Here is a 22,694-nt window from a genome sequence, read left to right as displayed (position 1 = left end):
TGTGGGAGTAAAAAAAACCAAAGGAATGTGCCTGTTTCAGTAAAACTCACAAACGATTTCTAGCAGCCTCCCTTCCCTTAAATAATAATCACTTAAAATAAGAAAAAGAAAAAAAAAAATCCAGCTACACCACCCTGCATTTGTTTCTACAGCTCTTTTTCTCTCCCTCATCTGGCTCCTCTGACCACTCCATGCCTGGGTTATTTATGGTGTAATCTACAGCGAGGCATTGGGCTGCTGTCACACAAATTCAAGGCTCGCTAGCCATAAACCAGGCATGATTGAGATACCAAATACCCTTCTCTCCAGTGCTCCACCTCAGACGGATGGCTCTGGTTAACACTTACTTTCCCCAAGCACTCCCTTGTCCCCCGTAACGTGGTGTCCCCCCGTGCGGGGCCGTGTGTCACACGCCGCTGCCGCCCCAGCCGCAGTGGGTTATTTACTGCCAATGAGTCAAAGCTCTCAGTGGCAGAGATTCCCGAGACTCGTACTCGTTAAATTTTGATGGGCACAGTATCACCTGTTAGCTGTGGTTAATTGCTGCTGCTCCTCCTTGCCATGATAAAACGTGGGATGAGCGGCAGAGTCCATCTCCAGCAGCCACCGTCCCGAGGGCAGAGAATCCTTCCCAGCCTGTCTGTCCCCCCATGCACCATCTGGTCACTGAAAGAGAGGGGAGGGAAGTGTTGGATTTGTCCCCACCCACCCCACCATCACCCTTCTCCTCAGATTTTCTCCAAATCTCCTGCCTTTCCCAAGCCCCCCCTTTGGGATCTCTCCAGCCTGGCATGGAGGCCAGGGGCCACCACCCATCCCTTCTTCAGCAGAGCCAAAGCCAGCAAAAGGCTCCACACCCTCCTGGCCCCCCTCCAACTCCTTGGTGTGACTGTCCCACACCCAACACAGCCCCACGGCTGACCTGTACCAGCCACCCTTCAACTTCTACACGCCGGGTAGTTTGTTAGCGAGCACACTTACAAGCCAGTGCCTTGGATCCTGCAACACTGACTTTTTTTTAGTGATTTTTTTTTTTTTTTTCTAAGGAATATATTGCACACATTTCAAGAAACCCCTCTAGGGTAAAATAAAAAATATATATAGATGGCTAAAATAACAAATGAATCATAAAACTTAGAGATGGAAAAGGACTATTAGATCATCCAATTTATCTTGCTGTCTGCCAATACAGGTTTGTTCCCCGCAGACCACTCCCCAGGGCTTTGTCTAGCCTTTCTGACTTAACTCCAGCACGCAGGGTCCTCTGCCACTTTCCTGGGAAGAATAGTTAATGGTTTAGGCATGTTTTATAGGTGCGGGGCCAAATCCTGGCCTGAAGGGAGTCTCACCTGCGAGGCGCACAGGCGCTGACCCCAAGTATTTCAATGACTCCCCAAAGCAGCAATACACGCACCACTTGAGCATGTGGTCACCTCCTGCCCTCGCACAGCACTGCCCACACCACCCCGCGAGGCTGCGGGGCTGGGACCGTGTCCACAAGGAGCCGCATCCCCTCCATCCCAGAGCCCCAGGTCCAGCCAGGTGGACAGGACAGGACCCAGTGCCTGCCCATGCTGCGACGTTCCCGCGGCGGTGGAGACGGCCAAACCAGCTGTAGGCAGCTTTCAGCAGGCTTAAGAGACTGCTCTAATTTATTCCAAGGGTTTGAACTTGCATCTCTCTTCTTTTTCTTTTTCTTTTTTAATTATTGGTGATACACTCCAACAGAAGAACAAACAAACAAATAAAATCAACCCTTCAGCTTCTCAGATGGATGTTTTGGCTACAGGGCAACTTTGAAAGCTGGTTCAATTGTTGTTTTTGCTTTCATTTTTTGCTGCTCCTTAAAACTGTCTTGATTTAATAAAAGTTAAATGTTTTCGTAGGAAAATCAGGCTGGGTCGTTTGTGATTCTTTTATGTACAACACGAATATTACATTATTCAACAATTCAGGAATAAATTCAATTCTGTCTACCTTCTACTTTTGCTGAATGTTTTACAATTCAAATAGCTGATCTGACAGTGATGTCTGGGTACTGAGGAGAGATTGATTAGCTTCAGGAGGGCACCAAGGTCATGGTACGAAGGACTTCAGGTGGGACATCACCAGGCCTGAGGGAGGCAGGAGGGGAGAACCTGGGACCAGGGGCTGGGGTTTGCCACACCAGAAATGGGATTCTCTGACTCTGAGAGCCCCACTCACCACCTCACTCCCCGCCATGGGGGTACCTGGGCTGCGGACACCTCCACATGGGACCGTAGCTTGCACCAGGCATGGGCTGAGCTTTCCCAGGAGTTTGCACGTGGCCGATGCCCTACGTTCCTGAGTTTGGCTGGGGCTTCTGAGCACCCAACACAGTGGCTGGAGAGGCTCATGTCAGGGCCCTTCATTAGGAATATTTATGGTCGGGAAAACAAAAGTTTGGAGGAACAAAAGGCAACCCTACATACCCTTGGCATCTGTTCCTGGCTCACATGGACTCCTCAGCCCCAGTTCAGAGACAATTCTGGAGCAAATGGAGCTTTTAACTGGGCTCCAGACGTCAGGCTGAGGACAGCAAAGGAAACAGTCTTCATGGAAAGAGAAGTAACAAATACCATGAGAAAAACAATCCAAACCAGAGTATAAAAGTTCAGGTTGTGTAAAGTTGCTCCCCACTACTGGGAAGGTCTTTCACAGGAAGGAGTCGAGGCCATGAGGATGATGATAGGGATCTTCCCGGGATACAGCACCCCTGGCTGCGTGTGCTTATCCCTCCCAGGGGCAGGGACCTGGGGGATCCTCTCCTCCTCCATGCCCCTGTGCACACAGGCAGCGGGAGAGTGCTGGTCTTGGCAGTCCTGCACAGGGCCAGCCTTTTAGCACAGCAGGTAGAATTAACCAAAAAACTGCCAGATTTAGCCTACATGTACACAAGGACTGACCAGGGCCCTCCTCAAGTGATGTCTGCTCACGTGCCCTGGTTTTGGTGGTCAGCAGCACACGTGGCACCATCGATGATAAGCAGGAGAAGAAAGTATGGAATTCCGTCAATAGGAGGATCCAGTGGTAGGTGAAGAGACACAAAAGGGGACAAGAGCTCTTGGTAGGTTCCCAGCTCCCTGCTGCTCAAGGGCTGTGCGGTACCCGAAAAACCATGGAGCAAGGTCCAGACCACTCCATTTTGTAAAATTTAGGACTTCAGCAGAGTTTTCTGTAGCCCAAACAGTAATGCAGGCTAAGCCCTTTGATGCCTCCTCTGGTTGTCCTGCAAAATACACCTGATTTCCTAAAATATTCAGTGCATCACGTGTCTAAATGGCCGTAGTGAGGGGGGAGGAGGCTTCTTGGAGAGACGATCAGATCAACCTCAGCACTAACAAGGGCATTTGGGAAAGACAGACTGCCTACACACTGGAAACATCTACTGCAATGGCACTGTCACTTGACCGGTATTTACAACATATTTATATATACCGACAAGACATACTTTTGCTGGTGAAACAGTGCTTTTATGGATGTAACGCACTTAGGGACTTTGTATAGATGTGGCGATGGACGCTGCCTTTGAAATGCTGGGGGGACTCTGGCCTAGTGGTTGTTCTTCCAGTGACCAGACACAACAGGGCTGCAAGGCCTGGACGTTTCAGGTGCTATTGCAAAGGAAACATTAAATTACATAAAAGAAACATTGCCCAGAGAAATATACTTTAAATATGAAGTTTCTTTTTTCAAAAAATTGATGCCAGTTTTACATTAATACTGAACTTCCGTTTATAATGACGCAAGTGTAGCTACAGCTCCTCAGTTACTGGAGCTGGCTCTCCACCAAGAAGTCTTTTTTGCTGGTAGACTATCACTGATCTTTATTTTTAAAGCCTTCACAACTAAATTCACTGAATCCGGCTTTTGGAGCGTGCAGGTCAGCGGCGTGGCTCAATTCCGGTGGGATTAAGCTGTCCCGAGACCGGGCTCTATAATTCCAGTGCCAAAAATGACTGACAAGGAAAAAAACCAAAAAGCCAGAACCAAAACTAAATCCAAAACATTTATCCTACCAGGACAGCCAAGTATTCCCATTTAGTTGACAAGAACTGAACAGCATTACAAGTGTTTTAGAATTTTGTTTGCTTGTTTTTCTAAAGTAACTAATGAAATATCAATAGTTCTGGCTAGACTCATCCCAGCACGCACTCAGGTTAAATTAACAAAATGAGATGCCCCTGAGCTTAGGAAAGCAGCAATAATGCTAGGCTAGCGAAGGGGGAAATCACTTTTTTTTTAATATATATATAAAAAAGTCCATCTGTAAGCAATTGGGCTAATGCTTTAAAGATGATCAGCTCAGGCTTTTGGAGTCAAACAGGAAAACAACCAAAATTCTTATCGGGAAAGAAATTTTTCAACCTGAAAGCAGATTCTGTCAAAATGTCAAAAGCCCAGATTTAAATTCTGCTAAAAGAGACTTTTACAAGACCCAATTTGAATAGAAATGTTGAGTTCAATTACCTTTTAACCTCAGGCAGAGGGAGGGAGACAAGGAGCACAAACCCAAACACAGCGCTGAAGGTGAATCAAAATAGAAGCAGAAATTACGAATCCCGAGCTGACTTTGTGGAACGCACGGAGCGAGCGCACGGCACTGACACTGAGACGCAAACTGGGAAGGTGTTTCCGTTAAGGTGTTATTTGCACTAACGTTTACCAAAAAATTGACCCTGTAAAATAGCTTACCTGGACAGTAAGGACAACTGAAGCACAGAGCCATTTCTCCTCCTTTAACTTTGGAGGCAGATGCAGGGAACACCTTGGCCCTGGCTGAAAAGCTGGGATGTTCCTGGAGGTTTTGGGAAGAGGCAGCTGGAAGAGCACAGGAGGGAAAGAAAGCAAGTTTGGTGAAAATGTATTTCAGAATTAATTATAATTTCACTCAGTTGTTCTGATCTTCTCTTTTCCCGAACTATTTATGCTCAACTTTGACATTAAAATTTCATTTGGATTGCTCAGAATTACTTTATTTAGCAATGCTTAATTAGACTTTTGAGAACATACATGCATATATTAAAAATTCAGAAGTACCCTAAACCGAAATAACACATTTCATGACAAAATGTGAACTTTTTTATTTGATGAGAGGGAGCATTTTGTGCTTTAAGTGAAAACTAATTCATGATTTTCCAGAATTATCAGAAAACCAAGAAGTCCGTTGTTTCCTCGGCTCGCACAGGTAACACAGGCTCCTCCCGTTCAGTATTTACCACTTGATCCAATAAACTGCACCAAAGATGGAGGGATGAAATCGTGGAAAGGTTCTTTGCAAGTAATTATTCAACAAGACAAAAAAATCAGTAATTAGGTCATGACTTTCAGACAGGATTAATGAAAACATTTTATATGTGTAAAATGAGTTTTAAATGCCAAAGTGTTCCATAATTATTTATTAGACCGGATTTGCTCATGCAAATAGTTTTGTACCTAAGCTTCACACAGAGAAATCTCTGTCTCATTGTGATGTGCACCACATTATAAAATGCATCATTTAATTAATCATAAAATCTTGAGCAGTCAAAAATAATGGTAGCCAGCAGCTAAACCGCACACTAGATCTGCTCTGTAGCAACACATTTCAGTAAATATTGATAGGGCAAGAAGAGAAAATTGGAGATAATGTTTCTGTATCTACAGATTTCCTTTGGTTCATCTCACTTGTCGGTGAAGTTTTCTGGTTACACTGTGATTTCTGCTACACAAAATTTATTTAAATAGGTCACCATCTTTCTGCATGTACGGTCTAGTCTGGGGCAGCTCTGTGTTTGTTTTATTTTTATCTGCTTTATGTTATGCAATTGCTAATTAATTTAGGAATCTAAAGTAAACTTGGCCTTAAGATATATAGCACCTTCAGCATTCCGAGCTGCTCCGTCAGGGCTTGCTCCTGGTGGCTCTCCTTTGCTAACACTGCCATCTAATGCCCAAACACACTCTGAGCGATCACTAGGAGGAGGAAACGCAGTGCTGTGATTTGACTTTTCCGCACCATCTCTTGATCAAGATGCTGCTGAGAGCCACCCGAAAGCTCCTACCGTTAATAAGAGCAAGTGGAGAGGTGATGCCTCTTTTGAGAAGTGCTCCATCACAGCCTGGAGGTAACCACCTTTCCCTGGTTTACGGAAATCGAGAAGTGAAGTGTTAAACAAGAGAAGTGATGGACTCCTGGAGGCTGCAAAGCCCAGCTCAGCCTGGAAGCCACCAGTGATGATATTTTGCATGTAGGGAGCCAGGGATAACCTCAGTGGAAACAAAGGGAGGAAACAGCTAAAGAGGGAGAGGTATTACCAACATCCAGAGATCCCCACTTCCAAGCATCTTTATCCTGCAGAAAGATCCAGCTTGGTCCAGAGCTAAGTATGATACTTTGCTTTCATACAAATATATACAGAAGGAACATAAAGCTGCTGTATCTCCCTAAGCAGATCGGGCTCAGTTCAACTACAGCCAATAATAAAATTAGGACCGGGTGGTGTGGGAAGACACCACACCTTTACATTTAACACCATAAAGAAAGAGATGGCATACTTACAGATTTGCGGTCAGAAGGGAGGCAAACATGGCACTCTGAAAAGTGTGAAACAACACAGAACTTCTTGTTTTGTAACACCACGCTGGACCCAGCAGCCTGTCTCTGGACTCAGACACCAAGGGCTGCTGACAGCTACTGACTTTCACAAGATTTCACATATGGCCCAACACTGGACTCGGTACCTACCAATAGCAATTCCAAACTAAATAAAACGGCCTGTCGTATAACCGACCCTTGCTACAGATAACAATCCATGTCAAAATGGGCACTCTTGTAATTAGCATGTAGTTACTCAATCTGCATAATTACACATGGCAATCACGCTGTAGCATGTTTGGAAAGGATAGCTCTAATTTTCCCCAGTAATCCTAAGTCATATGAATATCTTCTGTAGGAACTACTACTTTAGATGTTATGAATTAATATTAAGATGAAATTGAATTAAATGTACTGATTTTAATGTCATGAATGCACTCATAACTATTTTTTCCCCTGAGAACCATCTGCAATTTAGAGACTTGCTAATCCTAATTAAATGCACTTTTCTTAAGTGTGTGCAAATGAAGAGAGAAATCTGCTCAGTAACACACTTGCATATTTTCCTCTTTCACAAAGGGGAAGAAGAAACTGTTTTGTGATTTAATATTAGATCTTCCCCATAATAGAAAATGTGTGCTATTTCTTCATAATTTGAAGCCATACAGCAGCCTGACTATGTATCTTAACGGGCAATTCATTAAAAGCGTAGGAGGAAGATCGCTCAATCAAGTGTTTATAAAGCTGAGCTGAACAGTTAGAGAACCCTTTATTGTAGTTGTGCCTTCCAGCGTGTCAGACAGTGGCTGAAGTCCTCCGATCCTCTGCTTGGAGACCACAGACAGACCCTGGCACTCTGCAGGTTATTCTGCAAACCAGTTACCGCAGGGCTTCATTGGCATGAGGGGGGGGAACCACAGCAGACCACAGAGTCAGGAGCACGTCCCACCAACCCCGCAACTGAAGCAGCTTTATCACCAACAACAGCGGAAAGCCACCCTGGCTTTACTCACTGGCTCCATTTGTTTTTGGTCTTTCCCCGAAGACAGTGTCAACCTTTCAAATGAACCCAACCGGGGCTGGGAATACCAGTTATCTCAAAGGAATAGTGGAGGGAAAAGTCTTAGCAGTATTAACATAGCTCACAACTGAGAAACCAATTATAGGAGAAAACAGACATGGCGGCAACTTAAAAAACCCACCCCCAAAATCCCACACTGTTTGAAGAGGCAGGAGAATTAAAGCCAAAAAGACCTTTCAACCTTCAGTTGAACATCCTTGTACTGGTTCCGTATCTTTAACACCTCCTTCTCAGTCAGTTACTGAGGTTTGCTCTTTAATTTGACTTTAATTCAACAGCTTGCATAGCTCAAAAATCGGTATGGCAACATAGGCATCTGACACCTAAAGTCACAGGAACACACATCTATTGTCTCTCAGTCGAGCTTATCCAAAGCTACTAAAGGCAAAAAGAAGGACCCTTAGCACTCCTAAGCCGCACTAAAGGAAAGCCAGGGGTAATAGCAAAGATGACTTGCAAAGCTCACACTTACTTCTTGTACCCTGTCTAACCACCTCATCATTCAGCGCAGCACAGCGATTTCTGGACTCACCTTACCCTAAACCCAGCTGAACATCTTTGGCAGCACAACTCCAAGACCTCTCTGCACTGAGGGCACTTTGCAGAGCAAGTGACAAACACGCACCCCACCTCCTTCTGTTCTTAAGCTCCCACTTCAAAGCTTTTCCCCTCCCCAAAAGCAATGCTTTTACTCAAGTCCATAAAGTTGTCCAACCTACTTCTACAAACCTTATCCTGGCAACAAATGCCAGCCAAACACAGGAACCAGACGCTGAACCTGTGATGCCCATGAGGCTGTGGGCATGTCTAGGTGCCCTTAAATGCAGTTGGTTTGCATTGAGGATCTCAGCTGATGAGCTCCCTTTCTCTCAAGGGTGACTTGTCTTTGACAAGTCTTTTCTAGCCACCTTCCACAGATGTTGGTGAGGTCTGACACCTCAGCTGAGTTCCAGGCACACATCAGACCTAGAAATTTTTCAAAACATATCTGGTTTCAAAAACCATTTAAGCCCATACAAATTCTGAAGCCTCACCAAAAAAAAAAAAAAAAAAAAAAATATTTCCATGCTCCCCTCATTATTACCACAAAGAAGGGATACAATAACTCAATTTCCTTTCTTGAAGGAAATTGAAAGAGAGAAACAGAGAGAAGAAAAGTTTCTTCATTATTTGAAGTTTTCCTCCTAAGCCTCACAGACAGCTTTTCTGGGAAGTGACTCGGTATTTTTCATATAAGGAACTGAACAGAGGATGAATTTGGGTTTGGTTATCAGCAGGTTCTCCTTCTCCCCCTCCCCCAGCCATGAGAGTACGACAAGAGGTCAAGTGAATACAAAATTCCAGGCAACTCATTTTAAGCTTTAAAAGCAAGACACAGAAACCAGTTTTGCAAAACACCAAGTCTATATTTACATCCACATGTAATAATATACTCAACTAAAGTGAAATATATCATAAATTAAATGAGTAATGTGTGTCTACTGCTTGACGACTTCCGGTTTTGACAATTAAAATAAAACAAAATGGAATGAAATAAATACATAAACAAACAAAAAAAAAATCAACAATTTGTACCTCTATATATGCACTGTTATTTCCAAAGAAACATACAAAACCAGTAGTATCCCAATAGTTAATACTGATGGGCAAAGTGTATTCTGAAGTACAGGGCTGTGCTGCCAGGAAATAGAGTCTTCATGTCCATTTTTCCACTCCAACCCCAAGATACCTACCAAAAAAAGCCTTGAGGGAAACTGTACCAGCATGAAGGAAGATTAAAAACAAACAAGTCTTAGGTCTGTTTGCTGAAGTATCTTAAAAACCGCCCTGTACATTTAAATCACAGAACCCCGTAAGGTACACAGATGATAGTTACAGCATGCATTCTATAAGACTCATTGAAAGATCACGCAAAAAAATAGATTAACCATTTTCCAAGTGAATTCATCTTCAAAAAATAGGCTATAAAAGTGCAAAACTAGGAAAACAAAAATCTAGATTATGTACATATGGCTCAGCTTATGAACAGGAAAAAAGGTAAATAGTGTACAATTTCCTGATACACAGCACTTCAATACATCGCCAGTTTACAGAGACATTAAAAATAGGTCCCATATACAGGAACTAAGACATACAACTGGAACATCTCAAGTTGCATAATGAAAAAACAAGAGTTTCTAGGTTTTGCTATTTTACATTTGCTGTATGAGGGAAGAGAGCAAAATGAACAGTGCAAAATTTTTCATTTTTTGTTTTACTAAAATATATGGAAGTCAAAGCCAGGTACAGAAGAAATTAACTCTTAACTACAGGCTTGATGAGAAGCAATTAGGAATGCAAGTCCAAATATGCAACAATTCTGCTTTACTGGCTGGTAACTGGCCATCTTCCCTTTACAAAAATTAAACTGCGTGTGCGTTAGAAAAAACTCTTGTTGTCTTTACAAAAAAAATAAAAGGAGATATTCTCCCATTTACAGGCTATTTCTCACTTATTTCAGACACCTAGTAGATGCTAAAACTCGACATCAAGAAGCTTCCAAGCACAGTCAAGCAGCTACACCATCGCCACATCCCTTTTGAAGTCTGTAGATCCCATACTCGTATTGCAAGTCTGTCTGCTTGTGACTTTACAGTTTGGACAAAGGTGCAAAGTAGTTTTCCTCTAAACGTAACTGTATTGAGTTTAGTACAAAACTAAACATTTGAAACATTTAGATTAGTATCGTTTCTCACGCAAGTCCTGGGTATTTTCTGCTGTAGAAGTTTGTTTGGCGGTAGAGGTGTTTGAGAGGCTTCTCTGAAGAACAGCAACCAATATCAAGAGAAGAATCCAACCGTATTTCAGGAACGCCACACCAAAATCCAAATGTCAAGTATTGCCTCATCCTTGCATTTAAAAATATGCTGGAAACAACCCCAGGGAAACACATCACTCCAACATGTTATGGTCCTAACATACACAAGGTGGATCAGCATAATGTCAGCACCGTTGCTTTGATGTTCACGACATTTATGAACTGGACACTTTCAGACAATTTATTTGGAAGCTGTTTTTAAAAACTAACATGGTTCAACAGAAAAAAAACAGATGAGAAACTTTCAACTTTATGAAAAAGGAGCATTAAGCCAACAGGATTTCAACTTCAGTATCTACAGTTTACCTGAGGTGCAATGAATATATATTCTTTCAAAGAGAAACTCTTCAGCAGCGCTCAAGTATGTAAAAATATAATTCCTACCTAATATTTGGTCAATTCTAATGAAAAATACTCAAAAGTCAATGTCAAGATATACATTCTCCACACACCTTCATAACCCAATTGTTTAGACTACTTTTTATGGCTATTTGGTACAAAATGTTAACAGAACCAGTATTATAAAACTGTAGTGTTTTTATATACAGTACAATCACAGCTTAGTTCAGTAGCTTTCACCATTCATTTTTCCTCAAGGGATGAACTGCAGGTATAACTCCATAAAACATGTACTTGTGTCCTTAGACCTAGGGGAAAAAAAGAAAAAAAAAATAGTTCTGTGATATACAACTCTAAAATAGTACAACTTTTTTTGTTGTTGTGAGGAGTATCTTTAAAACATAAAGGGAATTTCTTCTGCACCCTTGCATGTGTATTTAGAAATTGCTATTGCCATATAAGGCCTGTGTCTTCTGTTTGCCAAGTAAAAGCTGGCAATCAAGTCTACTTTTGAAGATACTCAAGCCCCAAGAAGAAATACAAGCAGGAAATTGAGTTAGCTTAAAAAAGCAGAACTAGACAAAAATACGCTTATTAGAGGGACTATAAAAACAGTAAGATTAGAAGAATATCAAGAAAGCAAGCAAAGTATTGTAAAAGCTGTCAACTAGATGTCAGACAGCTCTGCTCCCAGATATGTACAATCTTTCCATAAAAAAAGTACATGCTGGTCGAGGCACTATAGCATTCAAGACGTATCTCCTTAAACTTGAATGAGGAAAACTATCTGTAGCTCTGGGTTTGAAAAAAGCATACAGATATATTTATTTATAGTCTTATAGAGTACTTATCTCCTTAGCAGCTAAGAATGTTGCAAACACAATGGGGTGGTTAAGTTCTGAGATACAGCTACAGCACTGAAGAAATGAAGCACAGGAATTCAGAAGACCAGGCTAATTCTTTTCACTTGACCTGTTTCCTTAAGAGACACCCACCCCTCAAGTCAAACAAAGGAAGAACTATATGGAACAACCTCTCCAGTATACAAAGATAAACTGTCAAAGAACTATCAGGAAATCCTTACTTCCCTATGAAATAATCCACAAAAAAAAAAAAAGAGTCTTCTTGTTTGAGGTAATCCTCACAATCTTCAGAAGTTGTAAAATGAGTAACATCTACATTTTCAGGAAGGACTGACCAAGATAACCTCTCATAGAATTCAGGAGCTGCGATAACAGGCACCTTGTCTCATTTCTGCTTCTCCACAGTGTTTCCCCATCCCCATGTGCTGACTTAAAGGGAAAGCCCTTTCGTTGAACACTTCTCATTGGTATTATAACTAATTAATATATTCATGTATTGTGAGCCCTTCCATTTCTTTTAGAAAAGGAGCATCTATGTACTTTTTATGCAAGCCGTTAGTGGTGCTCAAAAGAATTAATGCTGCTACACCAGTATTTCATTCACTTCTTAAGAGATGGGGAGTTTGTATTTTCAGCTGTTCTGGTTCAGACTTTCATAACGTCTCATCATAGTAGGCAGCAACCTTTGATGTGATGAGTACATGATGCAACATTTAAGTAACAATTAGTTCAAAAGGTTTGTTTACCGTTTCTTGAAGTAAACGATCAATTCTTCTTGTCACTTGGTCGAAAGTGTGCGTTACCAATGAAACTTTCATAACTTCGCTTTTGTAGCACACTGCTAGATAAGTGTTGGTATGACACTGATCTCTTTCCTGACAAAAACAAATTTAGAAGAGTTAGACTTATTTCCTGCTAATTGAAGCACTCAGTTTGTCAATTGTGATCAAGTCTACATCAGCATCCAGAATCTCAGAATGCCACACATTCTATCACAAATGCTATCACAAATCATCTCATGAGCAGGGCCCAAGACAGCCCTAAGTCCTGTTAAAAGATTATATGAAATTCAGTATCCAGAGTAAATGCAAGAATGACAAATATTAAACAACTTTGTTCTAAGCTGTATTCATGCGATGTCCATCTCTCCAGATTTTGCTCATTTTATTTGCAAGAAAGAAATATCTTTGCTTAACTCACCACTCTTCACTCTCTCTCAAGGAGATTTTAGTGCTGCAGTACATTCTACAGCATAATGCCTACATATCCACTTAACATATTTGTTTGAAAAGTGAATTTTTGAATATAAGTATTTGAGAGGAAAAACAGGTATACTACATTATTGCCATCATAGATTATATAGCAATTCTGACACTTTAAAGAGTGTTAATGTACATTTACTTGTAGACCTTTGTTAAGCAACTTTCAGTCTAGTATACAGGTAATTTCATGTTTATCTGAGACCATTAATTATGATTTATATATGTGAAATCAATGCCTGTTCCATATTAAGTCTTATTAGCTTAAGCAAGCAGTTAAAAACACATCATAAAATTAAGAAAAAAAGTCAAGAATCATTACTCCCACAGGATACAAAAAGCCCAACTGCCATCCATATTCCATGAAAGCTTTAAATGCAGCATTGAAAAAACCTAGCAAGCTTTAATTAAATTAAAATGGCAAAGCTAAATTAATATTTCAGCAGAATCTACGAAGCCATTGGAGTGTGTCATGAGCAATTGTCTTTAATTTGCAGCCTCTGCCAGATCAATCAGCCAACAGGTTATCCTTGATAGCATGTTGCCATTGCAAAGGCAACTAATTTGAAAATAACACAAACTGAGTGGTTTCAGAATGTTTCTGTCTCTTCAGGGCAACACAGAATGGCAGAGCTTACAAGCAATAACGGAAGGCATCATGCTTTAATCAAGTTTGCCAAGTGGAACATATTCTCATGACAACTTGATCCAGCATTTAACATGCGACATAACATGTTCATAGGACCTAAATAACGTTGCCACAAGGCACACAGGCCCTCGAAAAAGGTTTTGACATCGTGTTTTATAATATCAGCAGAGTTCAATAAAAAGACTACAGAGACCTGCAGGTCTCCACCTGCAGTACTCTTTGTATGATATCTTACAGAGTACATCTCTGAGGAGTTACAGCTATTAGACAAACAGTTGCACTTCAGCTTTTTAACAAAAAAAATAATTTGCAAAAATTTTCATCTTTACTGTCTCCACCCGCATTAAATCCCTAATAGTGAGAAGTTTGCCTGCCTGCTATCCACCACCCTCTCAAACAGCTGTCAAGGTTTGGGTTGGGTACTTCTGAGCAGCATGGTCAGAAAACTAGGAAATTAGCCTTAAAAGCCTACATTTTATTGCACAGGGCTTTTATTGAAATTGCTAAGAAAACCCACGGGGGGGGTTGTGTGTGTGTGTCTTATTTCACAAGTCTTTCCAATGTAGGTAAGAGCCATAAAAAGTTGCTTTTCTTGCCCTGAGACAGCACTGTGTAACAAACAGTGAAATCTTTATTTCCATGATAACAATACCACCAAATTAGTTGCAGCCATAGTTTTGAGAGCTCTAAATAACAAGAAACAGTATAAGTTCTTGACTACAGGCTACTGTCTCCGGGCTTGTACCAAAGAAGAGGAAGAAAAGCCTACCACAGATTTCTCTGGCAGACAGGTGGAGCTTTCAAAAGAAGAACAAGGTGGATTCCAGTGAAGTCATTGTTCAAAAATAACATTGCATTAACTGCCATTTCAATAGGCCAACCTCACTGAGACTACTGGCAAAATAAAACAATTTCCCTATCCAAAATGTACCGTAGTGTTGGAAAGGAGCAAGACACTGCCCACCATCTAGTCCTTGTGGTACAGGTTTCTCTTGTCTAGCTGGTTGAAGCTGCAAGACTTTAACTTTCCCCTTCCCGTGTTCATGAAAATATATATGTTTTTATACAACATCAAGAGCATCCCTGAATGTTCTATCTGCTCAACAGATAGCAATGTCATAAAGAACAAAGTCATTCGGTCAGTGCAAATTAACAGTCCTTAAGGACAGTCACATCCTCCACCAAATGCTGAGATCACACATGAAGCTCTTAGCTGCTATCAGCCATTAATTTAAAAAAAAAAAAAAAAAGCCTTGCAGAGCACTGTACATTTCACAACTGCATGAATGACTTCTGTGCTCAGAAAATACCTGTATGTTATTTCCTGCTCTCAGATCAGTAGGAATCAAAAGACAGCAATAATATTTGTCCTTCTGCCTGTCCCTCTGCATTCTATGCATAACCTAGTGCCCATTTTACATTCCTTACAGCAATTCACAGTACACAGACAACGCTCCTCATGAAACCAGGAATTAGCTCCATTTCACAACCACTTCAGTGAGTCAACTGTGGTGCTGGCTTTTCCTTTATCCACTCCCTATCCCAACTGGAAACAGAACTGTAATGCTTTCCTTCATCCTTCCATAGCCCACTAGCAAGCCTGAATATTTATGAAGCCCACAACGTTAAAACAAGCAAACAAAACCCAGAATGCAGCAAATATTTTTTTTGCCACATAACTAAATGCAGATTTAGTACTTCGCAGTTCACTCTGACCTAAGGTAACACACCCCTGCTTGTTATGAACCTAGACTACTTCAGAAGAATAATCTTGCTGCTTCCAGAGAATGGGTATATTCAGAGTCTAAGAACTTAGCAGGGACTTTAAGACTACACAACACATACACAATTCATTTTTATAATAGGATCTTCATTTCCAAATGCAAAGTTCTATATTTATAGCTAAGTCCATACTGACCTCAGCTGAGTCATAAATACCATCTTCTACAAATAGTCAGACAACTGCTTAAATATCACCTAGCACCTTTTAATCTTGGCCTCCTGCTAAGTTTTGAAGATGTTGACTAAGAACAAAACACAGAAAGCATGTATTTCATAAAGGTACCAAAAGTTTTCCAACTACATCACAAAACATTTATCTCTGCTAGGCCCAGAATTTTCCACTAAGCATTACTACTTAGTGCAATGAGACACCATAATTAGAATAGCAGAAATATGTTGCCTTGATTTAACAAAGTATTCTGTTCCTACTAAAAACCTGACATTATAAAAACCTATTGAAGAACAGTTATAAGATTTAAATCTTAGTTCTATGATTTTTAATACATCGTTTTCTGCAACTGAAGGGAACAATCACCCACAACAGTTTGGGATTTTTTGGTAAGAGGTTTTATTAGTATTCCAGATGGTCCAAGACTTCTTGTGTATTAAGCAGAAAGGCTCATTCCATATCCTGTATTAGTTAGCATGTCTGGAGTGCTCTGATGAGCAAACAATACATGTTTGCTATTGGAGACCTGTAGCAGGGGGGAGGACGGAACTTGAGGAACTTTAAATCCCTCTTTAAAATTCAAACCTAACTCCCCACACCAGGAACTTGCTGAGCTTGGATTTTAAATTTAAAATCCAAGCATTGACTGGACTTGGTGAAATACTAAGTACAGCTTTATTTCCTCCATTTCAAAGTGAGTACACACTTATTTATATTTCATTCACCTTCCTTTGTAATGGTGCAAGACATTTAACTAGGAAGGAGATACAATACCTTCTACTGTAGAGCTGGTTACTTGGCCATTGCTAGATCCACAAGAACTGTAAAGCGATCCAGAGCTATATGGCTCATAAGGTTTGAGAACAGTCAATACATTGGAAGGATCAACATCATCTGAATTCAGAAGCCCTTGTTTGGTTGGCAAAACAGAGGATGCAGGTTTGGTGCGAGAACATTCCTGAGGTAGCAGATTTGCATATCTGTTTGCAACACGAGATCTGCTCATATCATATCTTCTGTAATTAGCCATTGGAGAGTCAATATGTTCAACGGCTAACAGATTAGTTTTCATTCTCTTAGAAGATGTTTCACCATAGTCTAGATTTACATTGCTCACAGATTTACTACAAAGATAGTCTCTTCCTCGATGACAAGACCAGGCAGATTCATTTAGGTGAGAGTCGAGAGCCCCATTCATACTGCTGCTCACCACACCAGACTGAGACACTGTGACACCCAGAGCTTTTACTTTAGATTCAGATCTTTTTACTCTGTCCAGTACTGGAGAGATACTGGAACCGGAGTGCACTTCTTGCTGAGGTTGTCTATAGTTATTTGCCTGAGCTCCAATATTACTTTGCTGTTTATGAAACTTGAGGTTACTTGGGGCTGTGCTGCTTGAGTCAGTCACTGAATAGAGAGGGACTTTGTTCTGTGGAGGGTGACTTTGTTTAGCTTTTCCTGTTTGCAACAGTTTTTGCTGTGTAGATGGGGAAGCCTTACTCTTTTTAGAATTAAAAGACAGAGGAAGCACATCTTTACCAAGCAGAGCTGGAGGGCATCCAGTGCGTCTGGCTTTAGCTAGAGCCTTGCTTCTACAGCCATTCTTGTTAACGGTGTCAGGATTGTATTTGTGCATCAGCCTCTGGTGCATCATTAGGACTTCAGGGTAAAACGTTCTGTAAGTACAAAATGGACAGGTGCTGGGTGCTAGTGGGCCTCGAGTTGAAACCACTGAACATTCTTGTGAAGTCCCAACAGATAAGTTCAAGGGCTTTTCTTGAGAGTCCACCATAGGCTTGTGTTTGTAGCTTTCAGTGCACTCTCGCACATCATTCACATTTTTTCCATCCTTTATAGCACAAACATACTGGACGTCATCTCCCTCTGATGCCACAGATGCCCCTCTCTCTCTTTTATGAGGAACACTAGGCTGAGCTTCCTTTGTTTCCTTCTCAGCTTTTAGTTTTTCCAGGTAAGGAGTGGACACATTCTCATGTATTTTATTTGAATTGTTACAAACGGAACCTTTGTTTGGTTCCCTAGAATTATTTTTCATTTTTAAAAGGACTGTGCTGCCCATTGCATTGTTCAAGGACAGAACTTCCTTTTGCTGCTTGGCAGGTGGGCAACCCCCAGCATCTTTGGCACAGTCAAAAAGCCTCTTCAAATTTTTGGTTTCTTGAGCACCATCAGCAGCCAGCAAGAGCTCCGTCTCCTGACTCTGTAATGAAACTTTGTTGTCACTTTTCACATCTGCTGCACTATCAGCTTGCTTGTCCTTGTGATGCCTCTCTAAATGATACCTCAGGGAAGTTTTCTGTGCAGCTGCGTACTCACAGAATTCACATTTGTATGGTTTTTCACCTGAAACACAGTTTTATCAGTAAATAAGTTTGATACAATTTGATTTGAAGTCTTGAATACAATTAAAGACAAGGGAATAACAGACCACAAAACAGTAAAATAGATTTTTCTTTCCCCTTCCACATACTCATAACTCTAAAAACTCATCTAAATCATTTAAACAGCTACATCTTACTGCTTTTACTAACTACAGTGACATCTTCTGGCTACAATGAAGATATTTTCCACACATTGGCTATGTATGGAGATGGGAGCTGACAATATGTTTGGCAGAGATAAGCAAGAAGTATAGCTGGGGGTCAACTCCAACAATTTGTAGTCCTTGATCACGCCACAAGTATGCTATTCAACAACACCAATGCTACAGTTCATCTATAAATAGCACTGTTTCAAAAGAAACAGGGACATACATTAACAGGAGTAGAAAGAGTTTGCCTAGCTGTGGAAAACTAAAAGTTGAACTGAAAAATAAGACAAAAAAAAAATCCACCCTCAAAAAAACCCACCAATCCCAAAACTAAAACACAACAACAAAACCACCCACCAACTTTTTGCTAGGCTTCTAAAAGCAGAAAGAATTAAAGTTTTAAAATATATTTTATTCCTAATAGTACTTAATGTAATTAGTACTATTCAAAAAAGATTTACACTCAGGCAGATAATTCCTTCTAAGACATTTCAATTGGAATATTTTTTTTAGCATTAGAAAAAACTTAACATTCCATCCAACTGGATTCAGCAGACTTCCTTTCCCCCCCACAAAGGTGAAGCCCATTTACCTGTATGAGTTCTGAGATGAATATTGAGGTAATAATTTGAGCGAAAATACTTTCCACAATAGCTGCATTCTCTGGAGGCTCCAAGGTTTTTAACTTTTGTTCTTTCCAAACCATCTTCATTTTTATCTTTGGGAGAAAATATAGCTACATTATGAAGAGCAAATGCAAATTTGGAGTCTCATTTAAAACTCTACATAACTATCTTAACTGTCTTTTTCAAGGAAAAACACAGAATGATGAACTGCTGTCAACTCCTACAGTCTACAAGCACCTTTTGTTGTGTACTGCTGCACACTTAGCAATCAAAGAGCGAGAGTTAAAAAGGTTTCTGTCTGCGTCAAATAACACTGTGGTTAGTGACTGTAACGAGGAAGCCCCAGAGAACAAACAAGGTGCAAAATTAGGTCTCAAAGAAGTAAAAAGAAGTTATCTTTACTAACCTACACAAACTTGATAGAGAACGGCCCATCTCAAAAATTCATACAAGTTATAAACTGTATTCTCTTATTAAAGGGAGTGCTTGAGTTACTAAGCGTGATGACTCAGACTGTAAACCTGCCCTGAGCACCATGGCAAAATGCAGGAAGGTGTTTTGGGAAAGGAAGGCAGGGAGGAAGATATATTTTCTTTTTAATTGTAATAATATTACTATTTCTGTGCTAATCAATGGAGTGTTGTGCCCATATAACAACATCCTCAGATCTAATGAGTAACCTCCTTTTACTACAAACAAGGGAGTAGGAAAGTGATAGGGGTTGCTATTCTGTGAAATATATTCAAGGAACAAATTCATAGATTAAAAACTGGTTCTGCTCAAGTGTAGTCAGCAGTAGTGACCACTGGAGGGCGGCAAGTACAGCATAATGTCTAACAAGAAAGGGGAGAAAGCTTACACACAATACACCATTCAAATCAACAGGATTTCTTTGTCAGGTTGAATTGAAAAAAACATCAAGACAACTTCAGTAAAATATTCAAGTCAAAGCTGACTAGAAATCTACAGTGGGAAGAGAAGGAAGGAGACATTCTTCTTGACTAGAATGTTAGATCCATAATAGATAGCTTAAAACTGGTCTCTGAAGTTCCTATGTGTTGGAAAGCTTCTATACTAGAAACGCTAAGTATGGCTAAACTGTGGCTAAGCCAAGCCATAGCTGTTTTAAACAAACAGATAATGTCTCAATAAGCGTGACTCAGCATCTCACAATGAAAGCTGGTGTAGTTTAGGATAAGACACTGAGAAACAAAACAAGCAAGTTAACATTAGGTAATAATTCCATTCCTTTGTTACTGGAGGCAAAATAAAGGGCTGCACATTACCAGAAATGGAAAAGTCAGTTGTGTGTGCCAGGACATTCTGTACGTTGTGTCTTTTCTTGAGATTATGCAAGTGTCTGTTCTTTAAATGCAGACCCAAAGCATTTCACACACAAGAGTGTAGATTAGCTGCAAGACTTTTTGCTATTCCTTTTTGCCCCCAGACATGCTATCTTTTTCAATTAAGGAATCATTCAGCATCACTTGTTTTTCTAAGTCACAGTAAAATGCAGAATAACCCCATGTAATCTGGAGCCCATCTACTCTGTCAAAGAGAACTTTTAGCAACCCTTCAAGGAAGAGGAGATAAATATACACCACTCTTACATACATGTTGTCCAAGTACTAATAGCCTGCATGCATGTCCTTACACAACTAATTTAAAATTGCTGGTTCTAACATTTAGCCTTTCCATTTACATACTGTGCAAAAGAAACATATAACCCACAGTTTGATAGTAAAGGTTTAGAATTATTCTTTACTTCTCAGGATCTTAACAGCTGCCGGTATTGAGCATTACAAGATGCAGGAAATCTGCAATGATTTCTTCAGAAATACTACTTGTAACAACATGTGCTGGACAAAAACGTGCAACACTCAAGAGCATCCAGTAAAACTAAGCATCTTGCTATTGCAGGTATGGGGGAGCTGGAGGAGCAGTGTAAGCAAGCAGTGACTTTTCCTAGACTGATTGTTATTAAAGTTATTTTAATGATTCCAGTAACCCAAATCATAACTGCAAGAAGGCCCAACACAACTTCAAAGGTGTCAAAATGGTGGTGTCAGAACCCTTCTTTCCCTCTCATTTTTTCCTCTTTTCCCCTTCCCCACCATAACATTTCATACCTCTGGCCAAGTTTTGAAAAGATAACTGAGAAAGGCAAGGTACATTCTTCAGCTTTAACAAGTTCCTAAACAATACAGTAACAGCTATTTCAAGCTTACGTGCTCAAAATGCTACTCACCTAAATTAAGTGTTTCTGGAAGCCCATCTTCAGACCCATCTTCAGAGCCTCCTTCTATTCGTTCTGCTGCTCCATTTTCATCCAGACTTGACATTATATCAGCACAGCACGTCCTCGAGGCAGCTGAAGTCTCTCCATCAGTCCGCCTGTCTCTCTTATGTACTCTGGAATGAAGGACTAGCTGGTGGTATGTTCTGAAGGCTTTACCACACTCTGAACAGTGTGTTGGTTTCTCTTTGTTCTGAGACAATTTAGAATCCATCTCCATAGAAGGCACTTCACCACTGGGATGTTTCAATTTGTCTTGGGATAAGTTACCATTCCCTGTATAACTGCTGTTTTTATTTACTTTTGACTTCCCTGTAGTTTCAGTATGGCTACCTTTATTTGCATTCCAAATTTCACCGAGTTCTTCTTTATCAGAAGATGAATCATCATTGTCTGTACTTCCTTCTTGCCCAGGTTCTTTAATTTGGCCATGGCCAACTGCAACTTTGCCTTTGGTAGCCAGCTGCCATGCTTGATATGTGTTGAAAGGATCTAGTTCAGCTATCCATTTCACAGGCTTTTGTGATTTGTCATTTTCTGGAACCAAGTTTGGTCTTAAGTTCAAAAATCGCAAAAATTCCTCTCTTTGAGACGTTTCTTCTGCATTAGGTTCAGCAGTCACTTGGGGGCTTTCAGCACTGGGTACTGATTCTTTGGTGTGCACTTTACTGTGCTCAATTAGAGTCTCTTTATTGAGAAATAGGAAACCACAAACCATACAAATTTTGTAAGGTGACGTTACATTTTCAGTTACATGCTCCTGCACCACCTCATTTATTGTTATGGGACTTTCAGAACCTTGTTGATGCTTGTTTCTAGAACCAGGCTTTCCAGTATGCGTTCTCATGTGATTTTTGAGGAACCACGGCTCTTTAAATCTTCTTCCACATACATTACACCAATACATGAAAGAATCTTTATGCTTTTTCATGTGTGCCTCAACATCAAAAGCCTCATCAAACGTCTGTCCACAAACTTCACAACTAAGTTCTTCACTGTCCTTTTCATTGTCTGGTGAAGGCAAGTTTGTTCTTACTTGACATTTATCTAGAGGACTAAGATACTCTGCTTCAACACGCAGGACAGCTGGTTCACAAAGAGTGGGCCTATGCTGAGTTAAAACGTGCTTACCAAGTTCTTCAGGATGTTTAAAAGTCTCATCACAAAACATGCAGTCCAGAGGCATGCATCCCTCAGCTTGCATGAGAAACTTTTCTTGCAAGCTTTTGTAAGAAATTGTGTTTGTTCCTTTTATTGTCATTGAGGCATCATTATTCTCCATCTGTGCACCAACGGTACTGGCTATTCCATCCGGTCCATCCATGTATGCCAAGAGAGGCTGAGTTGGCATGTTTCCTACGTTCTGTTCCCTATTACGTGTTTTAATGTAAGGTTTCAGTTCTTTGGGGATGCTCACTGATCACAATAAGGACACTTGTAAAGTACTCCAACATGTGCTTACAAGTCTGCTAAAAGAGCTCTGCCAGAAAAAAAAATTTCCACAAGCAAAAAATTATTTTTCATTTTTATCTGCGTTCACACATCACTGCTAGTGTATCCATCGGTTCTCTCAGTGACAGAATGAGGTTTTTTTGAACTATTTCTTCAAGTCTGTAGAAAC

General features: G+C 40.5%; 1 protein-coding gene across 1 annotated transcript; it reads right to left on the bottom strand.

Annotated features, from left to right (window-relative positions):
* Positions 1–9,068: 9,068 nt before the first annotated feature.
* ZNF217 (zinc finger protein 217) lies at positions 9,069–22,424 on the bottom strand. Its single transcript, XM_074157368.1, has 5 exons — positions 21,026–22,424; positions 18,744–18,869; positions 16,372–17,964; positions 12,485–12,613; positions 9,069–11,183 (listed from the first exon to the last, which is right to left on the bottom strand). The coding sequence occupies exons 1-4, from the start codon at positions 22,422–22,424 to the stop codon at positions 12,504–12,506; spliced, it is 3,228 nt and encodes a 1,075-aa protein (XP_074013469.1). The 3' UTR covers positions 9,069–11,183; positions 12,485–12,503.
* Between the last annotated feature and the right edge of the window lie 270 nt (positions 22,425–22,694).

The sequence above is a fragment of the Numenius arquata genome, chromosome 12 (genome assembly GCF_964106895.1).
Source record: "Numenius arquata chromosome 12, bNumArq3.hap1.1, whole genome shotgun sequence".
NCBI lineage: Eukaryota > Metazoa > Chordata > Aves > Charadriiformes > Scolopacidae > Numenius > Numenius arquata.
This window is presented reverse-complemented; position numbering and strand designations above follow the sequence as displayed.